Source organism: Liolophura sinensis, chromosome 13 (genome assembly GCF_032854445.1).
Source record: "Liolophura sinensis isolate JHLJ2023 chromosome 13, CUHK_Ljap_v2, whole genome shotgun sequence".
Lineage (NCBI taxonomy): Eukaryota > Metazoa > Mollusca > Polyplacophora > Chitonida > Chitonidae > Liolophura > Liolophura sinensis.
In genome coordinates, this window is record NC_088307.1 from 17,291,426 (window position 1) to 17,313,471 (window position 22,046).

Genomic DNA, 22,046 nt, shown 5'->3' on the forward strand with positions numbered 1-22,046 from the left:
CGTGCGGCACGACACATGCGCTGAGAATGTGTCCCACCAGTCGGACAAAATGTCAATAGGAATAGTAAACAGTTTCGAGAAACATATATTGTTCGATACATCAAGTTCAGATTATTGCGTATCATACACAAGAGACGTAATGGGGAAAAAGTTTCCATTTGCCACTGAGGAACAAACAAAATAGTTTAAACTTTGTTGGCTTTTCTTCGGATTTATTTCATTTACAAGATTGTATGATTGTGACTAAAGAAATTGGGAAACATTTGCAACCCTAGCCAAACTAGCTGGGGCTTAAACAGAGTACGTGATCACACTTTCAAAGGCTGTTGGTCACTTTCCCCCCGAAAAACCCACTGACCTCCTCTTTCATGACTGAATACAGTATTTGATGTTTTTCTAATGCAGACTGATTGGCAGTGGTCAGGAATATTTTTACTTCTACGGCGGCTAGGGTGTGGACGGAGGACACTGGAGTGCTCGGAGTACACAGCTAAACTTCGGCAGGTACCCGACTATGTCCCAGTCCAAACCTCCAGAGCTGGATTCGAACACTCGACCGGATAGATGAAGGGTAGCGATAATTGTTGCGAGTCGACGATGTACAGAAATAGATAAGGGAAGACAAGTGAAGACCAGAGGAACCATATTGTATAGGTCAGTCTATTCGAAATGAACAAAAAAGGTACTTTACATTGTTTGGTAATTTTAAAGGATCATCTGAGTAAAGTTAAAAAACTTACGACTTGACAAGATAACAAAGCAATGAATACAGGATAAATGGATGGAGAGAGTACGTGACAGTAAATCTAGGTTGACATTCAAAACAGACATTCATATACCAGCGGTCAACCAAAATGGACTTTCTGGTGTATAACTGACCAATGACAAATCTGCTTTACGTCCTAGTATCGATTTGCATTGTACACGGATTTATTTACTTGATTGGTGTTTTACGCCGTACTCAAGAATATTTCCCTTATACGACGACGGCCAGCAATATGGTGGGAAGGAATCGGGTATATCCCAGTGAAAACCTTCGACCTTCTCATCTGCGATCGGAGAAGAAGCCAATGTGAGTTGGAACGCGACCACATTGGTGAAAGGGCGTTAGCGCGCTAACATCCTGGATACACGGGTCAGTGACAAAATTAGTCATGAATAACATTATTTGGCAGTACAATAGAACCCTATTTTTACAGATTGACAATACTTTTGACATCGATCAGATGGGATTCCTCGTGTGAGAAGTCGTGTTTATAACTTTTTTTATGGTCTAAGGAAACAGGAGTGTCAAGGGTTACATAATGAACATTCTCGAGAACTTCCGTGGCCTAGTGGTAAGCGTGCTGACAGCCAAATTTCAATCAATAACCCCAAATTTTCTCACCTGGATTTCTCTCAAGTGGTACGTGGCAAAGGTTTGCCAGCAGTCTGCCGATCACTGGTCCTGGGTTTTCATGGTTTCGCCAGTTTCGTCTCATCGTATAAGTGAAATATTCTTGAATACGACGTAAAACATCGATTAAGTCTTACAAGGAGTATAACTTTCTTGAAAGTAAACATGGACAGCGCGTCCAGAACCTGTGGTGCTCTGCTTCATGATTGTGTCTAATTCCGCTTAACCCGGGCCTAAAGGCTCTGTGCTGATTAATATCAGTGCAGTTTTTTTACCTGGTCCTGCTTAAGCTATAGTGATAGAGCAACAGTTAATTGCTACTATTTATAAATCTACATGAAACGTTAGAAAAAAAACCCTGACAGGTAAATTGACAAGAGGTCGTATTTCACCGGTTACGTGTGATTATTTGACAGCCATCACACTGTAGTCGGTGGTCTGGTCTTACTCTCTATGCTTAACGTCTTAATTATATAGTATACTCAATGTTGAATTAGATCACCACGTTGGATATATGAACAAATGCATTCAAAGCGCAACTGAGATACATGTTTTGTTATCGATAACTAATATACTAGCACGATACACGATTTGAATACTGATTTCACTCAATCGCCTAGGACATACCTTTCTAATATTGAAAACGGTTGAATGCTCCTCTTTGCATGATTCCATCCTATTTTCGTACTTTATATACTTTCTTAGTTCTTTTATGTTTTATAACAAACGTGGTTTTGGGAATTCGTCTTCCGATTATTGACCGGGAACGTCCTTAGTGGTTGACGGCTAGTATATGAATGTCTGATGCACGTCTTATCAATGAGTGGGAGTGAGTTAATCCACGAATTTGTGTGGACCAAGTAAACGAGGTGACTATCCCTGGTTTGTCATATGATCACACCCGACCTTTAATATATTAAGTTATCTTTAGGTTAACAGGAGATTATCACCATATCGGAAAGCATTGGTGGTTGTGGGCGGTGAGAGGTCAGAAGTACTTTACCGTCCAGCCAAATAATCCCCCTGGCACCATAGATGTACACGTTCATTTTTTTTAAAATTTAAAAATGCATATATGCCTATATTTCCTAATGTTGTGACTTGTCCTTTTCTGGTAGAGGAAACATTACTTAGTGTTGTTTTTCATTTTTTGCCTCCATGCTACATTAGACCCTGTCACATATATCCCTGTGCGAAAAACCTTATCATGTGCACGTGGGCAGTGCTGGTGGTGATTAGCTTCTTTCTGTTTGGTATAAAACGGGGAAACTTTCTCATGTCTTACTGACTTACTGACTGAATTATTGACTCACAAAATGGAAATAGTTTTGGTATTCGCCGCTCTTGTCAGCTTGGCCTGCGGGTAAGACATTTATGCATTTTAATTTACCACGCATCAACCCCCTCTATATGGATGGGGAGTGGAATTTTTTTTTTGGTAATTGCTTTTTTTTATATGCAACATGTATGTATGACATATTTCATATATACTTCATAGCGCCTTTGTATAAGTGAAAAGTTTTGATAAATAGATAAACAATTAAATAAATAAATAAATGTTTGCTAGCACGCCGTCACAGTGTTCTGTAGAATGAAGTCTTTTAACTTGTTGCCTATGTTTGAGCTCTGCGTAAGGTCAGTCATTCTCACCAACAAAATTGCCTTCAGTCAATGGCACGCAAGACGACAAGCTTTACACATTGACATGTTGGACGTCTGTTATATTGCAACGAAATTGAAGTTAGCAAACTTTTTGATTTCTGGTGTTAAATTCTTATAAGCTTGTTTTAATTGTGTCATAATTATTCAAAACCATGTAATAGTTATCTAGATAATGCGCAAATTTGACAAAAAGCAACACTTAAATTGTGATCAGCCGATACTGTCATACGTTAAATTGTTCTCAAGTTTTAGTATAATATATCCCTAATAAATATAATTTATTTTATGTCGTGTAGCAATATGATCTCATGAAAGTATGTCTTCAGTATGTTCTAATGGCTTGTGGTACAGCTATAGTAAAACAAATATCTCTCCACCATTGCCCAGCATGCCACTTGTTTTTTTTTTAATAATTATGGCGTCACCCTAGGTAATTATTATTTATTGATATCATTGGTGTTTTACGCAGTATTCAAGAATATTTCAATTATATGTCGAAGGCCTGCATTATATTGGGATTTTATTTATTCATTTTTTTAAATTTTTTTATTTGATTGGTATTTCACTTGGTACTCAAGAATATTTCACTTATACAACGATGGCCAGCATTATGGTGGTAGGAAAGCAGTCAGAGCAGGCAGAGCTCGGGGGAATCGTCCGCAGCTTGCCGGTAGACCACCCACGTGCGGCAGGAGAGGCCAGCACCTCGTCTAGTGAAATCTTGTTAACTGTTTAGCTAATTGCTTAGTGTTTAATGTACTACTCAAATAATAGAGCAAGTAAATGTAATTTCTGAGTAAGTCCAAAAATTCACTTCTCTAATTAGCTCATATTATTGTTCTCTGTTCTCAATTGTTCAAAAGTCAAAAGTTCACGTCTCTAATTAGTCGGCATTGTTCTCTATTTTCAATTGCTCAAAAGTCAAAAAGTTCACGTCTCTAATTAGTCGGCATTGTTCTCTATTTTCAATTGCTCAAAAGTCAAAAAGTTCACGTCTCTAATTAGTCGACATTGTTCTCTGTTCTCAATTGTTCAAAAGTCAAAAAGTTCACGTCTCTAATTAGTCCGCATTGTTCTTCTCTACTTCCAGTTGTTCAAAAGTCAAAAATTCACGTTTCAGTGAGTCCGCGCTGTTCTTCTCTATTGTCAACTGATCAAAAGTAAAAAAAATTGACATGTCTCTCCTTAGTCCGTATTCTTCTTCTCTGTTTTGAATTGTACAGCCAAGGAATGATTGACTTTAAGCCGTACAACGAAACAGCGGCGAGTATGTTTAAAGTAGAAGACACGAATGGGGATGGTGTCTTATCGAGGAATGAAACCGTGGGCAGTTTTGTCAAGTTTGACTTTAACGGTAAGTAATATGTATGCCTTGTGAATGACACCTTCTTGGGTTCTTACTTAGGAGCATTTCGATCCGCGTTCTGAGAGCGTTTGAAAGATATTCCTGTTGCCCAGCTTTCACCGTTAGTGAGACTTGGGGACAATAACCAGTCGATGGCGCTTGTGTGGCCGTTTGCGCCGTATAACTGTTGATAACCACTTGTCTTCAATCGCATTGATGTGCATATCTGTTTCTCACACGTGGGAAAGTTCGTTCGAAACCTGCCAGAGGTTTGTGGTTTTCCCTGGGCACTCCACCCACTTCTGACCATGTAGATAAACAGTTCTTAACTGTATAAGTGAAATATTCTTGAGTACGGCGTAAAACACCAACCAAATAAATAAATATGCTGATCACCAAGTATTTTTTCGGTCTGGAGATCAGATGTCAGAATGTGTTTTAAGTTTATGAATGTACCTATAATTTACACGTGTGTCTCTTTCATTTGGTAGGAGATGGAAGAATCGAACGACTGGAGTACGCATGCTACCAGTTCAACGTTCATCCGGCTCTGGGAAGCTTTGCACATGCTCTCTTCGACGAGTACGACACTGACAACGATCACCATTTGGACATGCATGACATTGAGAGATTATACGATAGAATGGATACAAACAGTAGGAAAAGATTCTAGTCCCATCGTATTCACTTTATATTGATTGAAATATTTCATCCTTGCATTATTTTCCTTCCCCTTTCTCCTTCAACTCCAAACCCCCTACTTTTGCATCCCGCCTCTGACCAGCTTTTCCCCCTGATCAGTTTGGTTTTCACCTAGAAACTTTCAGGTTGCCCTAAATACAGCTGGCTCACTCCAGGCATTCATATTTACTCCGCCCATAAACCTGACCTGTCATTGAAAAATAGGATCCACATCGGATTCACATCGGATTCACTCCAATACAAATGCCCCGTGTAGCTTTCATGGAACATATCGAGTTCATTTGAGACAACTAAATAGACTGTAGACGCCATTTTTTGAAATAACCGCAAATTTTGAAAGAAAAAAACACGTTTGAAGTAAGAATTGACAACATTTGAAATTTAGTAAAACGATTTACTAATTTTGAAACAAAAATGCACTTTTTCCATATCTGTTCATTTGTTTTTTTGGAATTGAAATATAGTTTTTAAAAAATGGTATTTTTGTATTTCAAAGAAGTCAGCAGGATTATTTTAGAAGTGGTAAATTTTCACGTCAGAAGTGGAGCTTAGTGACAATTCAAAAATGGTTTCTCCAGCGTGTATTGCTATCCTACTGTCGGGATCATCTGCTATCCTGTCTTTTAGCAAGACACTCACTTGCAATGAACTGATATAGAGAACTTAACACCTAGGTCATTGTTCAAAATTTAAAAAAAATTCTCTTATTTAAGATTGACTCAGATTTCCTTATTCAAACAATTCCGTGCCACTGGTTGTGTCCTGAACATTCCAAACAGGCTACATTTTGTTTATAGAGCCCTTTCTTTATTTACATTTACTGTCAACTTTCCAGTTTCTAGTTGATCTATGATCTGGTTTTGATTTAGCGGTACAACGTAAAATAGTCAGTCTTACGTTCGACCAAATCATGAATAAATGGTTTGCTGTTTACGTTCACAGGTAATGGTGACGTCGTTGAAAGTGAATTTGCAGAGTTTTGGATACAGGTAAGGCGATGTTTACAGCTATGATCACATTTTCCTTTGATTCATTTTTTTATATAATTTATATAATATAAAGTTGATACTTTTGGACCTATTCTCGTCTCTCTGGTGTTACGGACATAGCGAGTAGCAGTGCTGAGTGCTGGTGATAGTACAGGCGAAAATGAGCCAACCATGTTGATACTGGTGCTTTCGCCAGGACATTACGATGATCAGGTTGTCACAATCAAGCAAGATTTACGCATGAACTTCGACTCCGTTAGTAAACGTTACTTAGAGATTATATTCTTATTATTAAACTGCTTAAGCAATTAGTTCGTTAAAGTGACTTTTTTTCAGCTCTTCAAGAAATACGAAAATTACCACATCCACGGCGCCAATCACCCGAAACACGAACCTAAAGCCTGTGAACACATCCACGGTGGGATCATCGGTTAACAATGTTCCCCTGCCAGTTCAGTAACCAGCCTGAAGCTAGACATTTTACCCAAATAGCCCTACCGCCGCGAGGACGGATGAATAAATTGTGGACTGTGTGAATTCTTTTTCTTGTATGCTTTACGATAAACGTTACCATTTTTCGAACACATTTTATTATGAGTGTGTTGTCTATTCGTTTTCAAATACTTTAACATATTTGTTATTTAACACATTTAACACCAACCATGACACCCATATCAGCCACAGTATACTGACGCCAAGCATGACATCATTCGAGACTCAATATACTGACACCAGAAAAGACATCCATGCCAGTCACAATATACTGACACCAGAAAAAAACATCCATACCTGTCACAGTATACTGATACCAGAAAAAAAACATCCATATCAGTCACAGTATACTGACACCAGACAAGACACCAATGCCAGTCACAATATTCTGACACCATTGATGACAGCCATATCAGTCACAGTATACTGACACCAGTCATGACAGCCATGTCAGTCACAATATACTGACACCAGAAAAGACATCCATGCCAGTCACAATATACTGACACCAGAAAAAAAACATCCATACCTGTCACAGTATACTGATACCAGAAAAAAACATCCATATCAGTCACAGTATACTGACACCAGACAAGACACCAATGCCAGTCACAATATACTGACACCATTGATGACAGCCATATCAGTCACAGTATACTGACACCAGTCATGACAGCCATATCAGTCACAATATACTGACACCAGAAAAGACATCCATGCCAGTCACAATATACTGACACCAGAAAAAAAACATCCATATCTGTCACAGTATACTGATACCAGAAAAAAACATCCATATCAGTCACAGTATACTGACACCAGACAAGACACCAATGCCAGTCACAATATACTGACACCATTGATGACAGCCATACCATACACAATATTTGACTTAGAAAGTTGACTCAGTTTTTCCATGTTCAAACATGGTGATTTCTTGAACATTCCAAACAGGTTACATGTTGTTCCTAGAGCTCTTTTTTTATTTACATTTTGCCTTTGAATCGTTTTAACTCCTTTTCAAGTTTTCCAAGAAAATACATTGACACAAGAAAATACATTGACACAAGAAAAGAAATACGTGTCAGTCAAAGTTTACCCACGCCAGTGATGATACCCTTAGGAGTCCTGTATATCGACACCAGTCATTACAACCAGACCTGGATTCACACTGGCAGCCTCATTGGTCAGGAGACCGTAGCGTAATAAAATACTATAATGTAATAATATATTGCACTGTGAGTAGCAAATTGCTACCCGCTATGTAGCATTATTACATTACGAGTAGCAAGTGTTACCCACAGTGTTATCATTCTGCTGCACCAAACTTTGGGCAGTGATCGTCAATTCTGGAATTCAAGTGGTCTTCAAGGAAGGTTAAACAAAGCACCTGTTACTCTCCTCGCGGAGAGTGTGTGGGAGCATATTCGCGTTAACCAGATGAACGCGGTGACTGCCCGCTATTACTCACATGATCAAACCCGACCGTTATCTGTAACACGAAGTTATGGTCGTAACGAAAAAAGTAGGTGTGGAAGGACGGTGAAGATGTAATAGGTCAGGGGTGATTTACCGTCCAGCCAAAAAGTCCGACTGCCATCATTGGTGTACATGTTCATTTTTTTCGAACTTTGAAAATATACCTAAATTTCCAAAAGTCATGCTTTGTCCATTTCTGCAGACAAGCTATAGTTGCCTGTGATATATCTGATCAAGCGCCTTCACCCTGTCACATATTTATCGGCCTGGAAAGCCTTATCGTGTGTACGTATGCAGTACTGGCGGAGATAACCCTCTGTCTGCTCGGTATAAAACGGTGAAAGTTCCTCATATCTTTAGAATTACTTCTCCAAGCCGACAGACAGAATGTATACAGCCTTGGTTTTCGCCGCCCTCGTCACTTTGGCTTGTGGGTAAGACTTCGCTTCGCTCCACAGTATCTTTTCACTTCTGACATCAATGTTCTAGGATGGCAATCGTTCTGGTTAATACCCGGGGTGGCACAAGCCTTGAGTCCAAACAGATTTTGATTACTTTGATTCCGTGCTTGTGCTTGCTTCTCTCGACACCCAGTGACCCGCTTGGCGTGGAACATCTGGGTGACCACGAGGCTCCTTACAGGGGGTAGTCAGACAACGCTCCTTACTACTGTACCTAAATTCACCCCCCCCCCCGCCCCCACTAGACCCACGTCTATGCACGTGCACGGTATATGGATGATGTGGAGTAAATTTTACTGCACCTGCCAACTTAATATGTTTGCACCTGTCCATTTGTAGGACATATGTTTGTGTAGAAAACCAAGGTTACTCGGATTTACCTGACCATATGGGATTGAATGTACAAGTGAAAAGTTCTTCCGTGTGACATTAAACTCCTATTAAATAAATAAACGAATAAAATAAACAAAATAAGAAATAAATCAATAACTGTTCAAATGTTACGTAACCCTTATACAACTTGTAGTACGTATACTTACAATAAAAACCTAAATTAGTCCACATTTCTTAGATACTTCTCTGCAGTATTTTGGCTAATTAAGAAATTATGTTTTTTCACCTCTTTGTAAACTGCCTTCTCTGTGGGTTTCCAGTTCCCTCTGCCTCCCCTCTCCCCCTCCCCCCCCCCTTTCAGGTATGTATAATTGTTAATAGCTTACTGCCCGAATGCTTTAATATAGGTCCTGTGTGATAAAGAAACAACGTGTAACTTTTACAAAAAGACCAAGTTGATAATTAGTTCTTATTGTTCTTTTCTTTTTTATTATGCAGCCAAGTTACGATTGACTTTAAACCCTACGATAAAACAGCGGCGAGCATGTTTAAAGCAGAAGACCACAATGGAGATGGTGTCTTGTCGAGGAATGAAACCGTGGGCAGTTTTGTCAAGTTTGACTTTAACGGTAAGTAAAGCTCACATACATTTCTTAGTCATGACAACTTCCAAGTTTCCTATTAAAAAGCAGCGTTTTTAAATGACGCTGTAAGTTTTGACACCATTTTTAAAGAGTTCGTATTCGGAATATTCTGAAACCAAAAGATAAAGTTTTTGGTCTCCTCAGAAATGAAAGGAAACTTACTTGTGCTTTAAGCCAGGTGACACTGATGTGTAAATTGCTGCTAAGGAAGCATTTACATGAACAGTCAAAATAAAATTCTAAACAGAGGTAAACTGACAGGTTTATATCGGATTTTAAAATATTTTTCACTCGCAGACGTTTTAATGCTCATTTACACGCCTGTCTGTTTCTGTTTTCAGGAGATGGAAGAATCGAAAGACTGGAGTACGCATGCTACCAATACAACGTCCATCCGGCTCTGGGAAATTTTGCGCATGCTCTCTTCGACGAGTACGACACTGACGACGATCACCATTTGAACACGCATGACCTTGAGAGTTTGTCCTATAGAATGGACACAAACAGTAGGAAATGTTCTTGTTTCTTAGTGCCTACTTTATGTCCACTTATGTTTCACTTCTCCTCATTTTTCTTCCTTTTTTACCTCTTCTCCCTGCGGAACGGCGAAAGTGACATAGTTTTATAATTCTTATTTATTTAGCCATCGAAAAAAAAACTATTCTGCTAAGGCGGGGGAAAGTTAATTTCCCCTAACTTGACCAACCAATCAAAACGCTATGTGAAATAATAGTTTCTCAAGTCGTGGGAAGTTAATTTGCACGGAGTTATCGGACTGCTAAAATTTTGAAATATTCTTGAGTACCGCATAAAAAAAAACAAATAAAAAAAAATAAATTATTTAATTGAATACGGCGTTAAACGCCAATTAATCAATACAACTATATTTGTGAATCAGTGATGCATTCAATTTTTATGACTTTATTTCAAAAGTGGAAGTGGTCAATTTTTATTTCATCAATGGTGTTCATTTAAAAACTGACATAATCTTTCAAAAATGATTCCTGCACACGTAAAAAAGTTACGTTAGCAGATCCAGTGGACACATCCGGTGTCCGCCCGGCTGTCACGCTTGAATCAACTGAACATGTGTAGAGTTAATACTCTTGAGTACAGCTCATGACATTGAAGAAATGAACACAAAAGTTTTTTTCCATTGGTATTGTTTTGAGATTTGCGAAGAGATTACTTGCCGTGTATAGCGCTCTTTCTTCATTTAAGCGTGTCTCACACAGGACCAACTGAGAGTACGAATATATACGTCGCAACATGCTCACAAAAGGCTCGCTTTAGCCTCCTGGCTGAAACTCGCTTTGTGCTTAACTTCGCACTTTCAAGTTTTCCAAGAAATTATATTAGGGTTATTGTCAATTTCCAGTCCATGTGTATTCCGTTACCATGAAGTCTTATTTCTTCAAGAATTATAGGCCTTACAACTGTTTACGTGGTTTGGTGTTTATTTTTACAGATGATGGTAATGTGGTTGAAAGTGAATTTGTGGCGTTTTGGGTACAGGTAAGACAGCGTTTACAGATTTGAGAATAATATGTCCCTCAGTGCACACCATACGAGTGCTTCGGCGTCTCTGACGACGGTGTAAAGTTGGCAAGGTTGGGCGTAGTCTCGCAGAATATGGTCTGTCACCCTCTCCTACAAAGCTGTAAATTTGGTCAGGTTGAGCGTAGTCTCGTAGGATATCATCTGTCTCGCGTTATCCGCATGGCGATGAGCAGAACTTCCGAATATAACAACATGGTCTGATTAGATGGCTTTTCTCCTTAAGACTTGCGTACAAGACTATGTATTCCTTCCATGCCAATTTTCTAAACGTGCGACTATTACCATGTAAAGATAGGAAAACGTAAACGCATCCAAAGTGACGGAGAGCCAATCAGAGCTGAGAGGCCCTAATCATAGTCGGGTTTCGTTCTTGAGTTTCTCAACAAGGTGCTAGATATTCAATGTCTTCTTGTTTTTGGTCGGTAACTTATGGGAATGGGATGAGTAACCTATGGGAATGAGGTACGTAGCTTATAAGAATGGCTGAAATACTGGTGATGTGCTGTAAAGTCGTCCCCATTCATTCAAAGTTTAGGGTAAATAGAAATTAAAAATGTTATCCTTGAAGTCACCCAACTCCCGATGTAAAATGTTAAATATTAATCTGATTAGGAAATTATTTCAACAATAAAACCATATGGATATTTTCTTTCAGCTCTTCAAGAAATACGAAAATTATCACATCCACGGTGCCCATCACCCGAAACACGAACCTAAAGCCTGTCAACACATCCACGGTGGGCTCATCGGCTAACAACGTTCCTTGTCAGTTCATAAATTAGCCTATAGCAATTGCAATTTTACCCACAAAGTGGCATATGTTTTATCGAAGCGAGAATGGATGAGTAAATTTTGTGACTGTGGATTCTGATGTGGGATACTATCAAGACGGTGGAATCCTAAACTGTTGATTTTTTTGTATGCTGGATGATAAACGTCCCCATTTCATTATGTGTGTGTTGTCTGCTCATTTAACTTATTAGTGTTTTTAGCATTATTTTATTCACATTACAATCGTCTGTGTACACCCTGTGGATATACTTATGGTGCTGCAGCATTGGAACAGCAAACCGAACACACCAAACAGATGTCTTATCTAGTCACAGTATGCTAAAAGCAGATATGACAGTCATACCAGTCACAGTAATATTGCTACCAGATATGACAGTCATACCAGTCACAGTAATATTGCTACCAAATATGACAACCAGGCGAGTCACAGTATACTGAAACCAGATATTACAGCCATACCAGTCACTGTATAGAGAAACCACACATGACAGCGATACCAGTCACAACCAGATATGATAGTCATACCAGTCACAGTATACCGAAACCAGATATGAACTGCAACCAAATATGACGGTCATACCAGTCATAGTATACCGAAACGAGATAAGCCAACCATACCAGTCACAGCATACTGCAACCAGATATTATGGCCATACCAGTCACAGTAATATTGCTACCAGATATGATAGTCATACCAGCCACAGTATACAGAAACCAGATATGACAGTCATCCCAGTCACAGTGTACCGAAACCAGATATGACAGCCAAACCAGTCACAGTATACTGCAACCAGATGTGGCAGTCATACCAGTCACAGTATACCGAAACCAGATAAGCCAACCATATCAGTCACAGATCAGATCAGATCAGTATACAGAAACCAGATACGACAGTCATACAAGTCACAATGTACCGAAACGAGATATGACAGCCATACCAGTCACAGTATACTGCAACCAGATGTGACAGTCATACCAGTCACAGTATACCGAAACCAGATAAGCCAACCATACCAGTTACAGCATACCGAAACCACATAGACCAACCATACCAGTTACAGTGTAAGGAAACCAATTATGGTAGTCATACCAGTCACAATATACCGAAACCAGATATGACAGCCATACCAGCCACAGTGTACTGCAACCACATGTGACAGTCATACCAGTCACAGTATACAGAAACCAGATAAGACAGTCATACAAGTCACAATGTACCGAAGCCAGGTATGACAGCCATACCAGTCACAGTATACTGCAACCAGATGTGACGGTCATACCAGTCACAGTATACCGAAACCAGATAAGCCAACCATACCAGTCACAGTATACCGGAACCACATAGACCAACTATACCAGTCACAGTGTAAGGAAACCAAATATGGCAGTCATACCAGTCACAATATACCGAAACCAGATATGACAGCCATACCAGCCACAGTGTACTGCAAGCAGATGTGACAGTCATACCAGTCACAGTGTACTGCAAGCAGATCTGACCATCATACCAGTCACAGTAAGTTGTCATCAGATATGACGGCCTAGTTCTGTAGGGCTGTGATTACGTATACTATCACAGCCCTGTCTTGATGCAGAACCTTGAATACTTCTGTACTTCCTGTGCTGGCTTCCACACGCTACTGTTGGTCGACAAATTATGTGTCTGTTCTCATACTCGCTGCAGCTATCGGTTCCAGACGGGTGACCCTGGTAGAAACTGAATAAACTCTCAATCGCCATCTATGAATGCATACTCCTCACAGTGAGGGAAATCACTGAGACAGGGCTGTATACTGCAACCAGAAATGGAAGCGATACCAGTCAGAGAATACTGGCACCAGATATGACAGCCATATCAGTCACAGTATACTGGCACCAGATATGACAGTCATACCAGTCACAATATACCGAAACCAGATATGACAGCCATACCAGCCACAGTCTCACAAGGTACACAGGCACCAGATATGACAGCCATGCCAGTCACTGCATACTGGCACCAGATATGACAGCGATAACCGTCTCAGTATACTGGCACCATAAAAGTCACAGAATACAGACATCGTATGTGACACCCATGTAAGTCACAGTATTCTAACAACTAGTATACTAATAATCACACCTGAGACACTTGTGACAGGATGCTGACAGCAGAATGACATGTGGCCCGTTTCACAAAGCCATTTGGGGTTTTAGCCTAAAACTGTAACGCAAATTAAACTCCTCAATATATGCATTATAAGTACAAAATTCTGACCGGTAATTCTGTGCTTCAGTAGTAGGATTCCAGACATGCAGCGTCAAATATTTTTGTAAAGAAGATTTCCGGGAGGAAAGCGGTGTGTCTGAAGGAAACCGATGATCCATGAGTAAACCCGGTGTGCCCGGAGGAAACCAGTGACCTTCGCCTGACACTTGACAAACCTAAATACTTAAACCCAAAGCCGTAAGACCTGCTAAGAACACACGAAATCGGTGGACAAGGGTCTGATAGTTGCAACGAGCTAGCGCTTTAAACAAACTTTATTAAGCAATAGTGTGAAACAATATGCCTAATTGTAACGGTTGTTCTTAGACAGGAGTATACGATCTGCATATCAACCTCCGGGGAAAAACAGTCTTTCAGACGACGTGCGCTGATCTGAAGACATCTTTCCCACTGGTCTAAACTTTGTGCATAATTTAGGTCCTGATTTAATGCTTGACCTTGCAGAAAATGACAGCGAGGTATTGAAGGGAGGTAACAACGTAGCGGACCGGCCCGGATAGCACAGTTGGTAGAGCGTCCGCTTCGGGACCGGTAGATCCAGGATCAATCCTTGATCGAGTCACACCTAAGACTTTAAAAGAGGAAGTTGTAACTTCCTCGCTTGGCGTTCAGCATGAAGGGGATAGTGCAACGACTGGTTGACCCGTATCAGTATAATGCCTCGGGCGGGGCGGCTTACTTGCCTTCGGTAAGTCGTCTCAGTGAAGCAGCACTAAATAAAAGAGCGGTGGAAATCCGTCCTGCAACAAGAAGGCACATTACACGTACATGCACCCTAATGATTCCTTCGTCGTCATATGACTGAAAAATTGTTGAGTACGACGTTAAACCCAAGCACTCACTCACTCACTCACGAAGTAGCGAAATGTCCTCTATCGGCTTCCATACTGGTCGGCCCGCTGTCAGGATAATGTCACTAGGTGGGGTGTTGTGCCTAGTGTTTTTTTTTCAGGGATGTGGTGCTATAAATATATTGACACTGGACTCAGTCAGCTAAAAGGAGACAACATCGCGATACAACCTACGTTAAACTCCTATCAAACAAAGACGATAATCAATTCCGGACGGACAGGGGATTTGAAGATTCCCCCGCTCTCTCTTCGTGGGGTCATTGTGACAATAAGAAATCAAAGACTCACGTTTTCGCTTGTTCGCGCACTATAAAACGTTCGAGTATAAAAACATTTAAGCAGAATAAATAGATTTTACGTGACTAAAATAAACAAGTGTGTACAAGCTATTGCAGATCTGAAAATTCATAATGTATTGTGGCGCATATCATTCTACTGGGGGCACCAACAATCCAAACCACACCATACGTCCATACAGTGACGTGGTTACAATGGATACGAATCCTTACAGAACAAAAATTCCTCACAAATTGTCTATGACCTGAAATGACACATTTATAGCTTCGTGTACCTCCGTTAAGTTTCCATGAGCGCATGCGTGTGTGTTTGTCGGGTGATGTGCACCGTTCACGTGATGATGTTCGTATTTCTTGAAGACCTGAAAAAAAAATACCAATGAAAACTTTAAAACATAGCTGTGAAATCGATCTTGGTGGTTTGCATGGATTTCCTACGGGAATACTGCACATATATCTACACGAGTATTGGACGTCTCTATACGTGAATATAAAACGTACCTGCATAAATTATAATGCATATTTGGATATATTGCAAGAGTATCTTTAATCCTGTAGCATTTGAATTTTGCACAAAATTGTTTCTTTCTTTTTTTGTAGGTTAATTATGCCGTATCCAAATTGTTAAATTATATTTATTTAGGAAAGGAACTAGTAAGTTGTGAGAAATTGTTCCCAATGCCACTGATTAGAATACAATAAAATATCTTCATATCAATTCATAAGGTTATCTGGAACGACACTGAATAGCAAGCACATATGAAGCATTATCGGGCATTGAAGTTATAGTCGTATCGAAAGAGCGGGTGTGGAAGGAGGGTGAAGACGTGATAAGCCAGGAGTCCTTTACCGTCCAGCCAAGAAATCCCACTAGCATCGTTGGTGTACATGTTTATTTTTTCGAATTTTGAAAATATACCTAAATTTCCAAAATTCATGATTAGTCCTTTTCTGCAGACAAGCTGTAGTGCCTGTGCTATATCTGATCAAGCGCCTTCACCCTGTCACATATTTATCGGCCTGGAAAGCCTTATCGTGTGTACGTAGGTAGTACTGGTGCAGATAAGCCTCTTTCTGCTCGATATAAAAAAGGGAAAGTTTCTCATATCTTTAGAATTAATTCTCCAAGCCGACACACAGAATGTATACAGTTTTGGTTTTCGCCGCCCTCGTCACTTTGGCTTGTGGGTAAGACTTCGCTTCGCTCCACAGTATATTTTCACTTCTGACACCAATGTTCAAGGACGGCAAGCATTCTGGTTAATGCCCGGGGGTGGCACAAGCCTTGAGTCCAAACAGATTTTGACCACTCCGATTCCGTGCTTGTGCTTGCTTCTCTCGACACCTGGTGACCCGCTTGGCACGAAACTTCTGGGTGACCGCGAGGCTCCTCACAGGGGATAGTCAGACAACGCTCCCTACTACTGTACCTTAATTCACGCCCCCCCCCCCCCCCCTCCACCCCCGGCCCACGTCTGTACTCGTGCACTGTATATAGGTGATGTGGAGTAAATTTTATTGCACCTGCCAATTTAATATGTTTGCACCTGTCCATTTGTAGGACATATGTTTGTGTAGAAAACCAAGGTTACTCGGATTTACCTGACCATATGGGATCGATTGTACAAGTGAAAAGTTCTTCCGTGTGACATTAAAATCCTATTAAATAAATAAACGAATAAAATAAACAAAATAAGAAATAAATCAATAACAGTTACAATGTTACATAACCCTTATACAACGTGAAGTGCGTATACTTACAATAAAAACCTAAATTAGTCCACATTTCTTAGATACTTCTCTGCAGTATTTTGGCTAATTAAGAAATTATGTTTTTCTCACCTCTTGTAAACTGCCTTCCTCTGTGGGTTTCCAGTTCCCTCCGTCTCTTCTCCCCTCCCCTAAATATCTATAACTGTTAATAGCTTACTGCCCGCATGCTTTAATGTAGGTCCTGTGTGATAAAGAAACAACGTGTAACTTTTACAAAAAGACCAAATTGATAATTAGTTCTTATTGTTCTTTTCTTTTTTATTATGCAGCCAAGTTACGATTGACTTTAAACCCTACGATAAAACAGCAGCGGGCATGTTTAAAGTAGAAGACACGAATGGGGATGGTGTCTTATCGAGGAATGAAACCGTGGGCAGTTTTGTCAAGTTTGACTTTAACGGTAAGTAAAGCTCACATACTTTTGTTATTCATGACAACTTCCAAGTTTCCTATTAAAAAGCAGCGTTTTTAAATGACGCTGTAAGTTTTGACACCATTTTTAAAGAGTTCGTATTCGGAATATTCTGAAACCAAAAGATAAAGTGTTTGGTCTCCTCAGAAATGAAAGGAAACCTACTTGTGCTTTAAGCCAGGTGACACTGATGTGTAAATTGCTGCTAAGGAAGCATTTACATGAACAGTCAAAATAAAATTCTAAACAGAGGTAAACTGACAGGTTTATATCGGATTTTAAAATATTTTTCACTCGCAGACGTATTAATGTTCATTTACACGCCTGTCTGTTTCTGTTTTCAGGAGATGGAAGAATCGAAAGACTGGAGTACGCATGCTACCAATACAACGTCCATCCGGCTCTGGGAAATTTTGCGCATGCTCTCTTCGACGAGTACGACACTGACAACGATCACCATTTGAACACGCATGACCTTGAGAGTTTGTCCTATAGAATGGACACAAACAGTAGGAAATGTTCTTGTCTCTTAGTGTCTACTTTATGTCCACTTATGTTTCACTTCTCCTCATTTTTCTTCCTTTTTTTCCTCTTCTCCCTGCGGAACGGCGAAAGTGACATAGTTTTATAATTCTTATTTATTTAGCCATCGAAAAAAAAAACTATTCTGCTAAGGCAGGAGAAAGCTAATTTCCCCTAACTTGACCGACCAATCAAAACGCTATTTAAAATAATGGTTTCTCAAGTCGTGGGAAATTAATTTGCACGGAGTTATCGGACTTCTAAAATTTTGAAATATTCTTGAGTACCGCATAAAAAAAACAAATAAAAAAAATAAATTATTTAATTGAATACGGCGTTAAACGCCAGTTAATCAATACAACTATATTTGTGAATCAGTGATGCCTTCAATTTTTATGACTTTATTTCAAAAGTGGAAGTGGTCAATTTTTATTTCATCAATGGTGTTCATTTAAAAACTTTAAAGACATAATCTTTTAAAAATGGTTCCTGCACACGTAAAAAAGTTACGTTAGCAGATGCAGTGGACACATCCGGTGTCCGCCCGGCTGTCACGCTTGAATCAACTGAACATGTGTAGAGTTAATACTCTTGAGTACAGCTCATGACATTGAAGAAATGAACAAAAAAAGTTTTTTTTCCATTGGTATTGTTTTTCCATTGAGATTTGCGAAGAGATTACTTGCCGTGTATAGCGCTCTTTCTTCATTTAAGCGTGTCTCACACAAGACCAACTGAGAGTGCGAATATATACGTAACAATATGCTCACAAAAGGCTCGCTTTAGCCCCCTGGCCGAAACTCGCTTTGTGTGGGACTCGCTTAACTTCGCACTTTCAGGTTTTCCAAGAAATTATATTAGGGTTATTGTCAATGTCCAGTCCATGTGTATTCCGTTACCATGAAGTCTGTTTTATTTCTTCAAGAATTATAGGCTTTACAACTGTTTACGTGGTTTGGTGTTTATTTTTGCAGATGATGGTAATGTGGTTGAAAGTGAATTTGTGGCGTTTTGGGTACAGGTAAGACACCGTTTACAGATTTGAGAATAATATGTCCCTCAATGCACACCATACGAGTGCTTCGGCGTCTCTGACGACGGTTAAAGTTGGCAAGGTTGGGCGTAGTCTCGCAAAATATGGTCTGTCAGCCTCTCCTACAACGTTGTAAATTTGGCCAGGCTGGGCGTAGTCTCGTAGGATATCTGTCAGCGTCTCATACAAAGCTGTAAATTTGGCCAGGCTGGGCGTAGTCTCGTAGGATATCCTATGACGGTGTCTCGTACATCGCTGTAAATGTACCAGTTTTGGGCGCAGTCCCGTAGGATATCCTATGGCGGTGTCTCGTACAACGCTGTAAATGTACCAGTTTTAGGCGCAGTCCCGTAGGATATCTGTCAGCGTCTCCTACAACGTTGTAAATTTGGCCAGGCTGGGCGTAGTCTCGTAGGATATCCTATGGCGGTGTCTCGTACAACGCTGTAAATGTACCAGTTTTAGGCGCAGTGCCGTAGGATATCTGTCAGCGTCTCCTACAACGTTGTAAATTTTGCGAGGTTGAGCGTAGTCTCGTAGGATATCGTCTGTCTCGCGTTATCCGCATGGCGATGAGCAGAACTTCCGAATATAACAACATGGTCTGATTAGTTGGCATTTCTCCTTAAGACTTGCGTACAAGACTATGTATTCCTTCCATGCCAATTTTCTCTACGTGCGACTGTTACCATGTAAAGATACGAAAACGTAAACGCATCCCAAGTGACGGAGAGCCAATCAGAGTTGAGAGGCTTTAATCACAGTCGGGTTTTGTTCTTGAGTTTCTCAACAAGGTGCTAGATATTCAATGTCTTCTTGTTTTTGGTGGGTAACTTATGGGAATGGGATGAGTAACTTATGGGAATGGGGTGAGTAACCTATGGGAATGAGGTACGTAGCTTAAGGGAATGGCTGAAATACTGCTGATGTGCTGTAAAGTCGTCCCCATTCATTCAAAGTTTAGGGTAAATAGAAATTAAAAATGTTATTTTGAAGTCACCTAGCTCCCGTTGTAAAATGTTAAATATTAATCTGATTAGGAAATTATTTCAACAATAAAACCATTTGGATATTTTCTTTCAGCTCTTCAAGAAATACGAAAATTATCACATCCACGGTGCCCATCACCCGAAACACGAACCTAAAGCCTGTCAACACATCCACGGTGGGCTCATCGGCTAACAACGTTCCTTGTCAGTTCATAAATTAGCCTATAGCAATTGCAATTTTACCCACAAAGTGGCATATGTTTAACCGATGCGACAATGGATGAATAAATTTTGTGACTGTGGATTCTGATGTGAGATAGTATCAGGGCGGTGTAATCGTAAACTGCTGATTTTTTGTCTATGCTGGATGATAAACGTCCCCATTTCATTATGTGTGTGTTGTCTGCTCATTTAACTTATTAGTGTTTTTAGCATTATTTTATTCACATTACGATAGTCTGTGTACACCCTGTGGATATACTTATGGTGCTGCAACATTGGAACAGCAAACCGGACACACCAAACATGATGTCTTATCTAGTCACAGTATGCTAAAAGCAGATAAGACGGTCATACCAGCCACAGTAATATTGCTACCAAATATGACAACCAGGCGAGTCACAGTATACCGAAACCAGATATTACAGCCATACCAGTCACTGTATAGAGAAACCACACATGACAGCGATACCAGTCACAACCAGATATGGTAGTCATACCAGTCACAGTATACCGAAACCAGATATAAACTGCAACCAAATATGACGGTCATACCAGTCATAGTATACCGAAACGAGACAAGCCAACCATACCAGTCACAGCATACTGCAACCAGATATGATAGCCATACCAGTCACAGTAATATTGCTACCAGATATGAGTCATATCAGTCACAGTATACTGCAACCAAATATGACAACCAGACGAGTCACAGTATACCGAAACCAGATATGACAGGCATACCAATCACAGCGTACTGCAACCACATGTGACGGTCATACCAGTCACAGTATACAGAAACCAGATATGACAGTCATCCCAGTCACAGTGTACCGAAACCAGATATGACAGCCAAACCAGTCACAGTATACTGCAACCACATGTGACAGTCATACCAGTCACAGTATACAGAAACCAGATAAGACAGTCATACAAGTCACAATGTACCGAAACCAGATATGACAGCCATACCAGTCACAGTATACTGCAACCAGATGTGACAGTCATACCAGTCACAATATACCGAAATCAGATAAGCCAACCATACCAGTTACAGTATACATAAACCACATAGACCAACCATACCAGTTACAGTGTAAGGAAACCAATTATGGTAGTCATACCAGTCACAATATACCGAAACCAGATATGACAGCCATACCAGTCACAGTATACTGCAACCACATGTGACAGTCATACCAGTCACAGTATACAGAAACCAGATAAGACAGTCATACAAGTCACAATGTACCGAAGCCAGATATGACAGCCATACCAGTCACAGTATACTGCAACCAGATGTGACGGTCATACCAGTCACAGTATACCGAAACCAGATAAGCCAACCATACCAGTCACAGTATACCGGAACCACATAGACCAACTATACCAGTCACAGTGTAAGGAAACCAAATATGGCAGTCATACCAGTCACAATATACCGAAACCAGATATGACAGCCATACCAGCCACAGTGTACTGCAAGCAGATATGACAATCATACCAGTCACAGTAAGTTGTCATCAGATATGACGGCCTAGTTCTGTAGGGCTGTGATTACGTATACTATCACAGCCCTGTCTTGATGCAGAACCTTGAATACTTCTGTACTTCCTGTGCTGGCTTCCACACGCTACTGTTGGTCGACAAATTATGTGTCTGTTCTCATACTCGCTGCAGCTATCGGTTCCAGACGGGTGACCCTGGTAGAAACTGAATAAACTCTCAATCGCCATCTATGAATGCATACTCCTCACAGTGAGGGAAATCACTGAGACAGGGCTGTATACTGCAACCAGAAATGGAAGCGATACCAGTCAGAGAATA

At 40.2% G+C, this 22,046-nt stretch overlaps 3 protein-coding genes across 3 annotated transcripts; all 3 read left to right on the forward strand.

Moving 5' to 3' along the window:
- Positions 1–2,698: 2,698 nt before the first annotated feature.
- Positions 2,699–6,674, forward strand: LOC135480704 (uncharacterized). The gene is made up of 5 exons (XM_064760614.1): positions 2,699–2,759; positions 4,282–4,412; positions 4,895–5,059; positions 6,048–6,094; positions 6,431–6,674. Exons 1-5 carry the CDS (start codon positions 2,713–2,715, stop codon positions 6,527–6,529), a joined length of 489 nt encoding a protein of 162 aa, XP_064616684.1. The 5' UTR covers positions 2,699–2,712; the 3' UTR covers positions 6,530–6,674.
- Positions 6,675–8,377: 1,703 nt separating this feature from the next.
- Positions 8,378–11,964, forward strand: LOC135480703 (uncharacterized). Its single transcript, XM_064760613.1, has 5 exons — positions 8,378–8,499; positions 9,358–9,488; positions 9,845–10,009; positions 10,972–11,018; positions 11,719–11,964. The coding sequence occupies exons 1-5, from the start codon at positions 8,453–8,455 to the stop codon at positions 11,815–11,817; spliced, it is 489 nt and encodes a 162-aa protein (XP_064616683.1). The 5' UTR covers positions 8,378–8,452; the 3' UTR covers positions 11,818–11,964.
- Positions 11,965–17,318: 5,354 nt separating this feature from the next.
- LOC135481075 (uncharacterized) lies at positions 17,319–20,391 on the forward strand. The gene is made up of 4 exons (XM_064761006.1): positions 17,319–17,444; positions 17,801–17,965; positions 18,953–18,999; positions 20,095–20,391. The coding sequence occupies exons 1-4, from the start codon at positions 17,360–17,362 to the stop codon at positions 20,191–20,193; spliced, it is 396 nt and encodes a 131-aa protein (XP_064617076.1). The 5' UTR covers positions 17,319–17,359; the 3' UTR covers positions 20,194–20,391.
- The last annotated feature ends 1,655 nt before the right edge of the window (positions 20,392–22,046 follow it).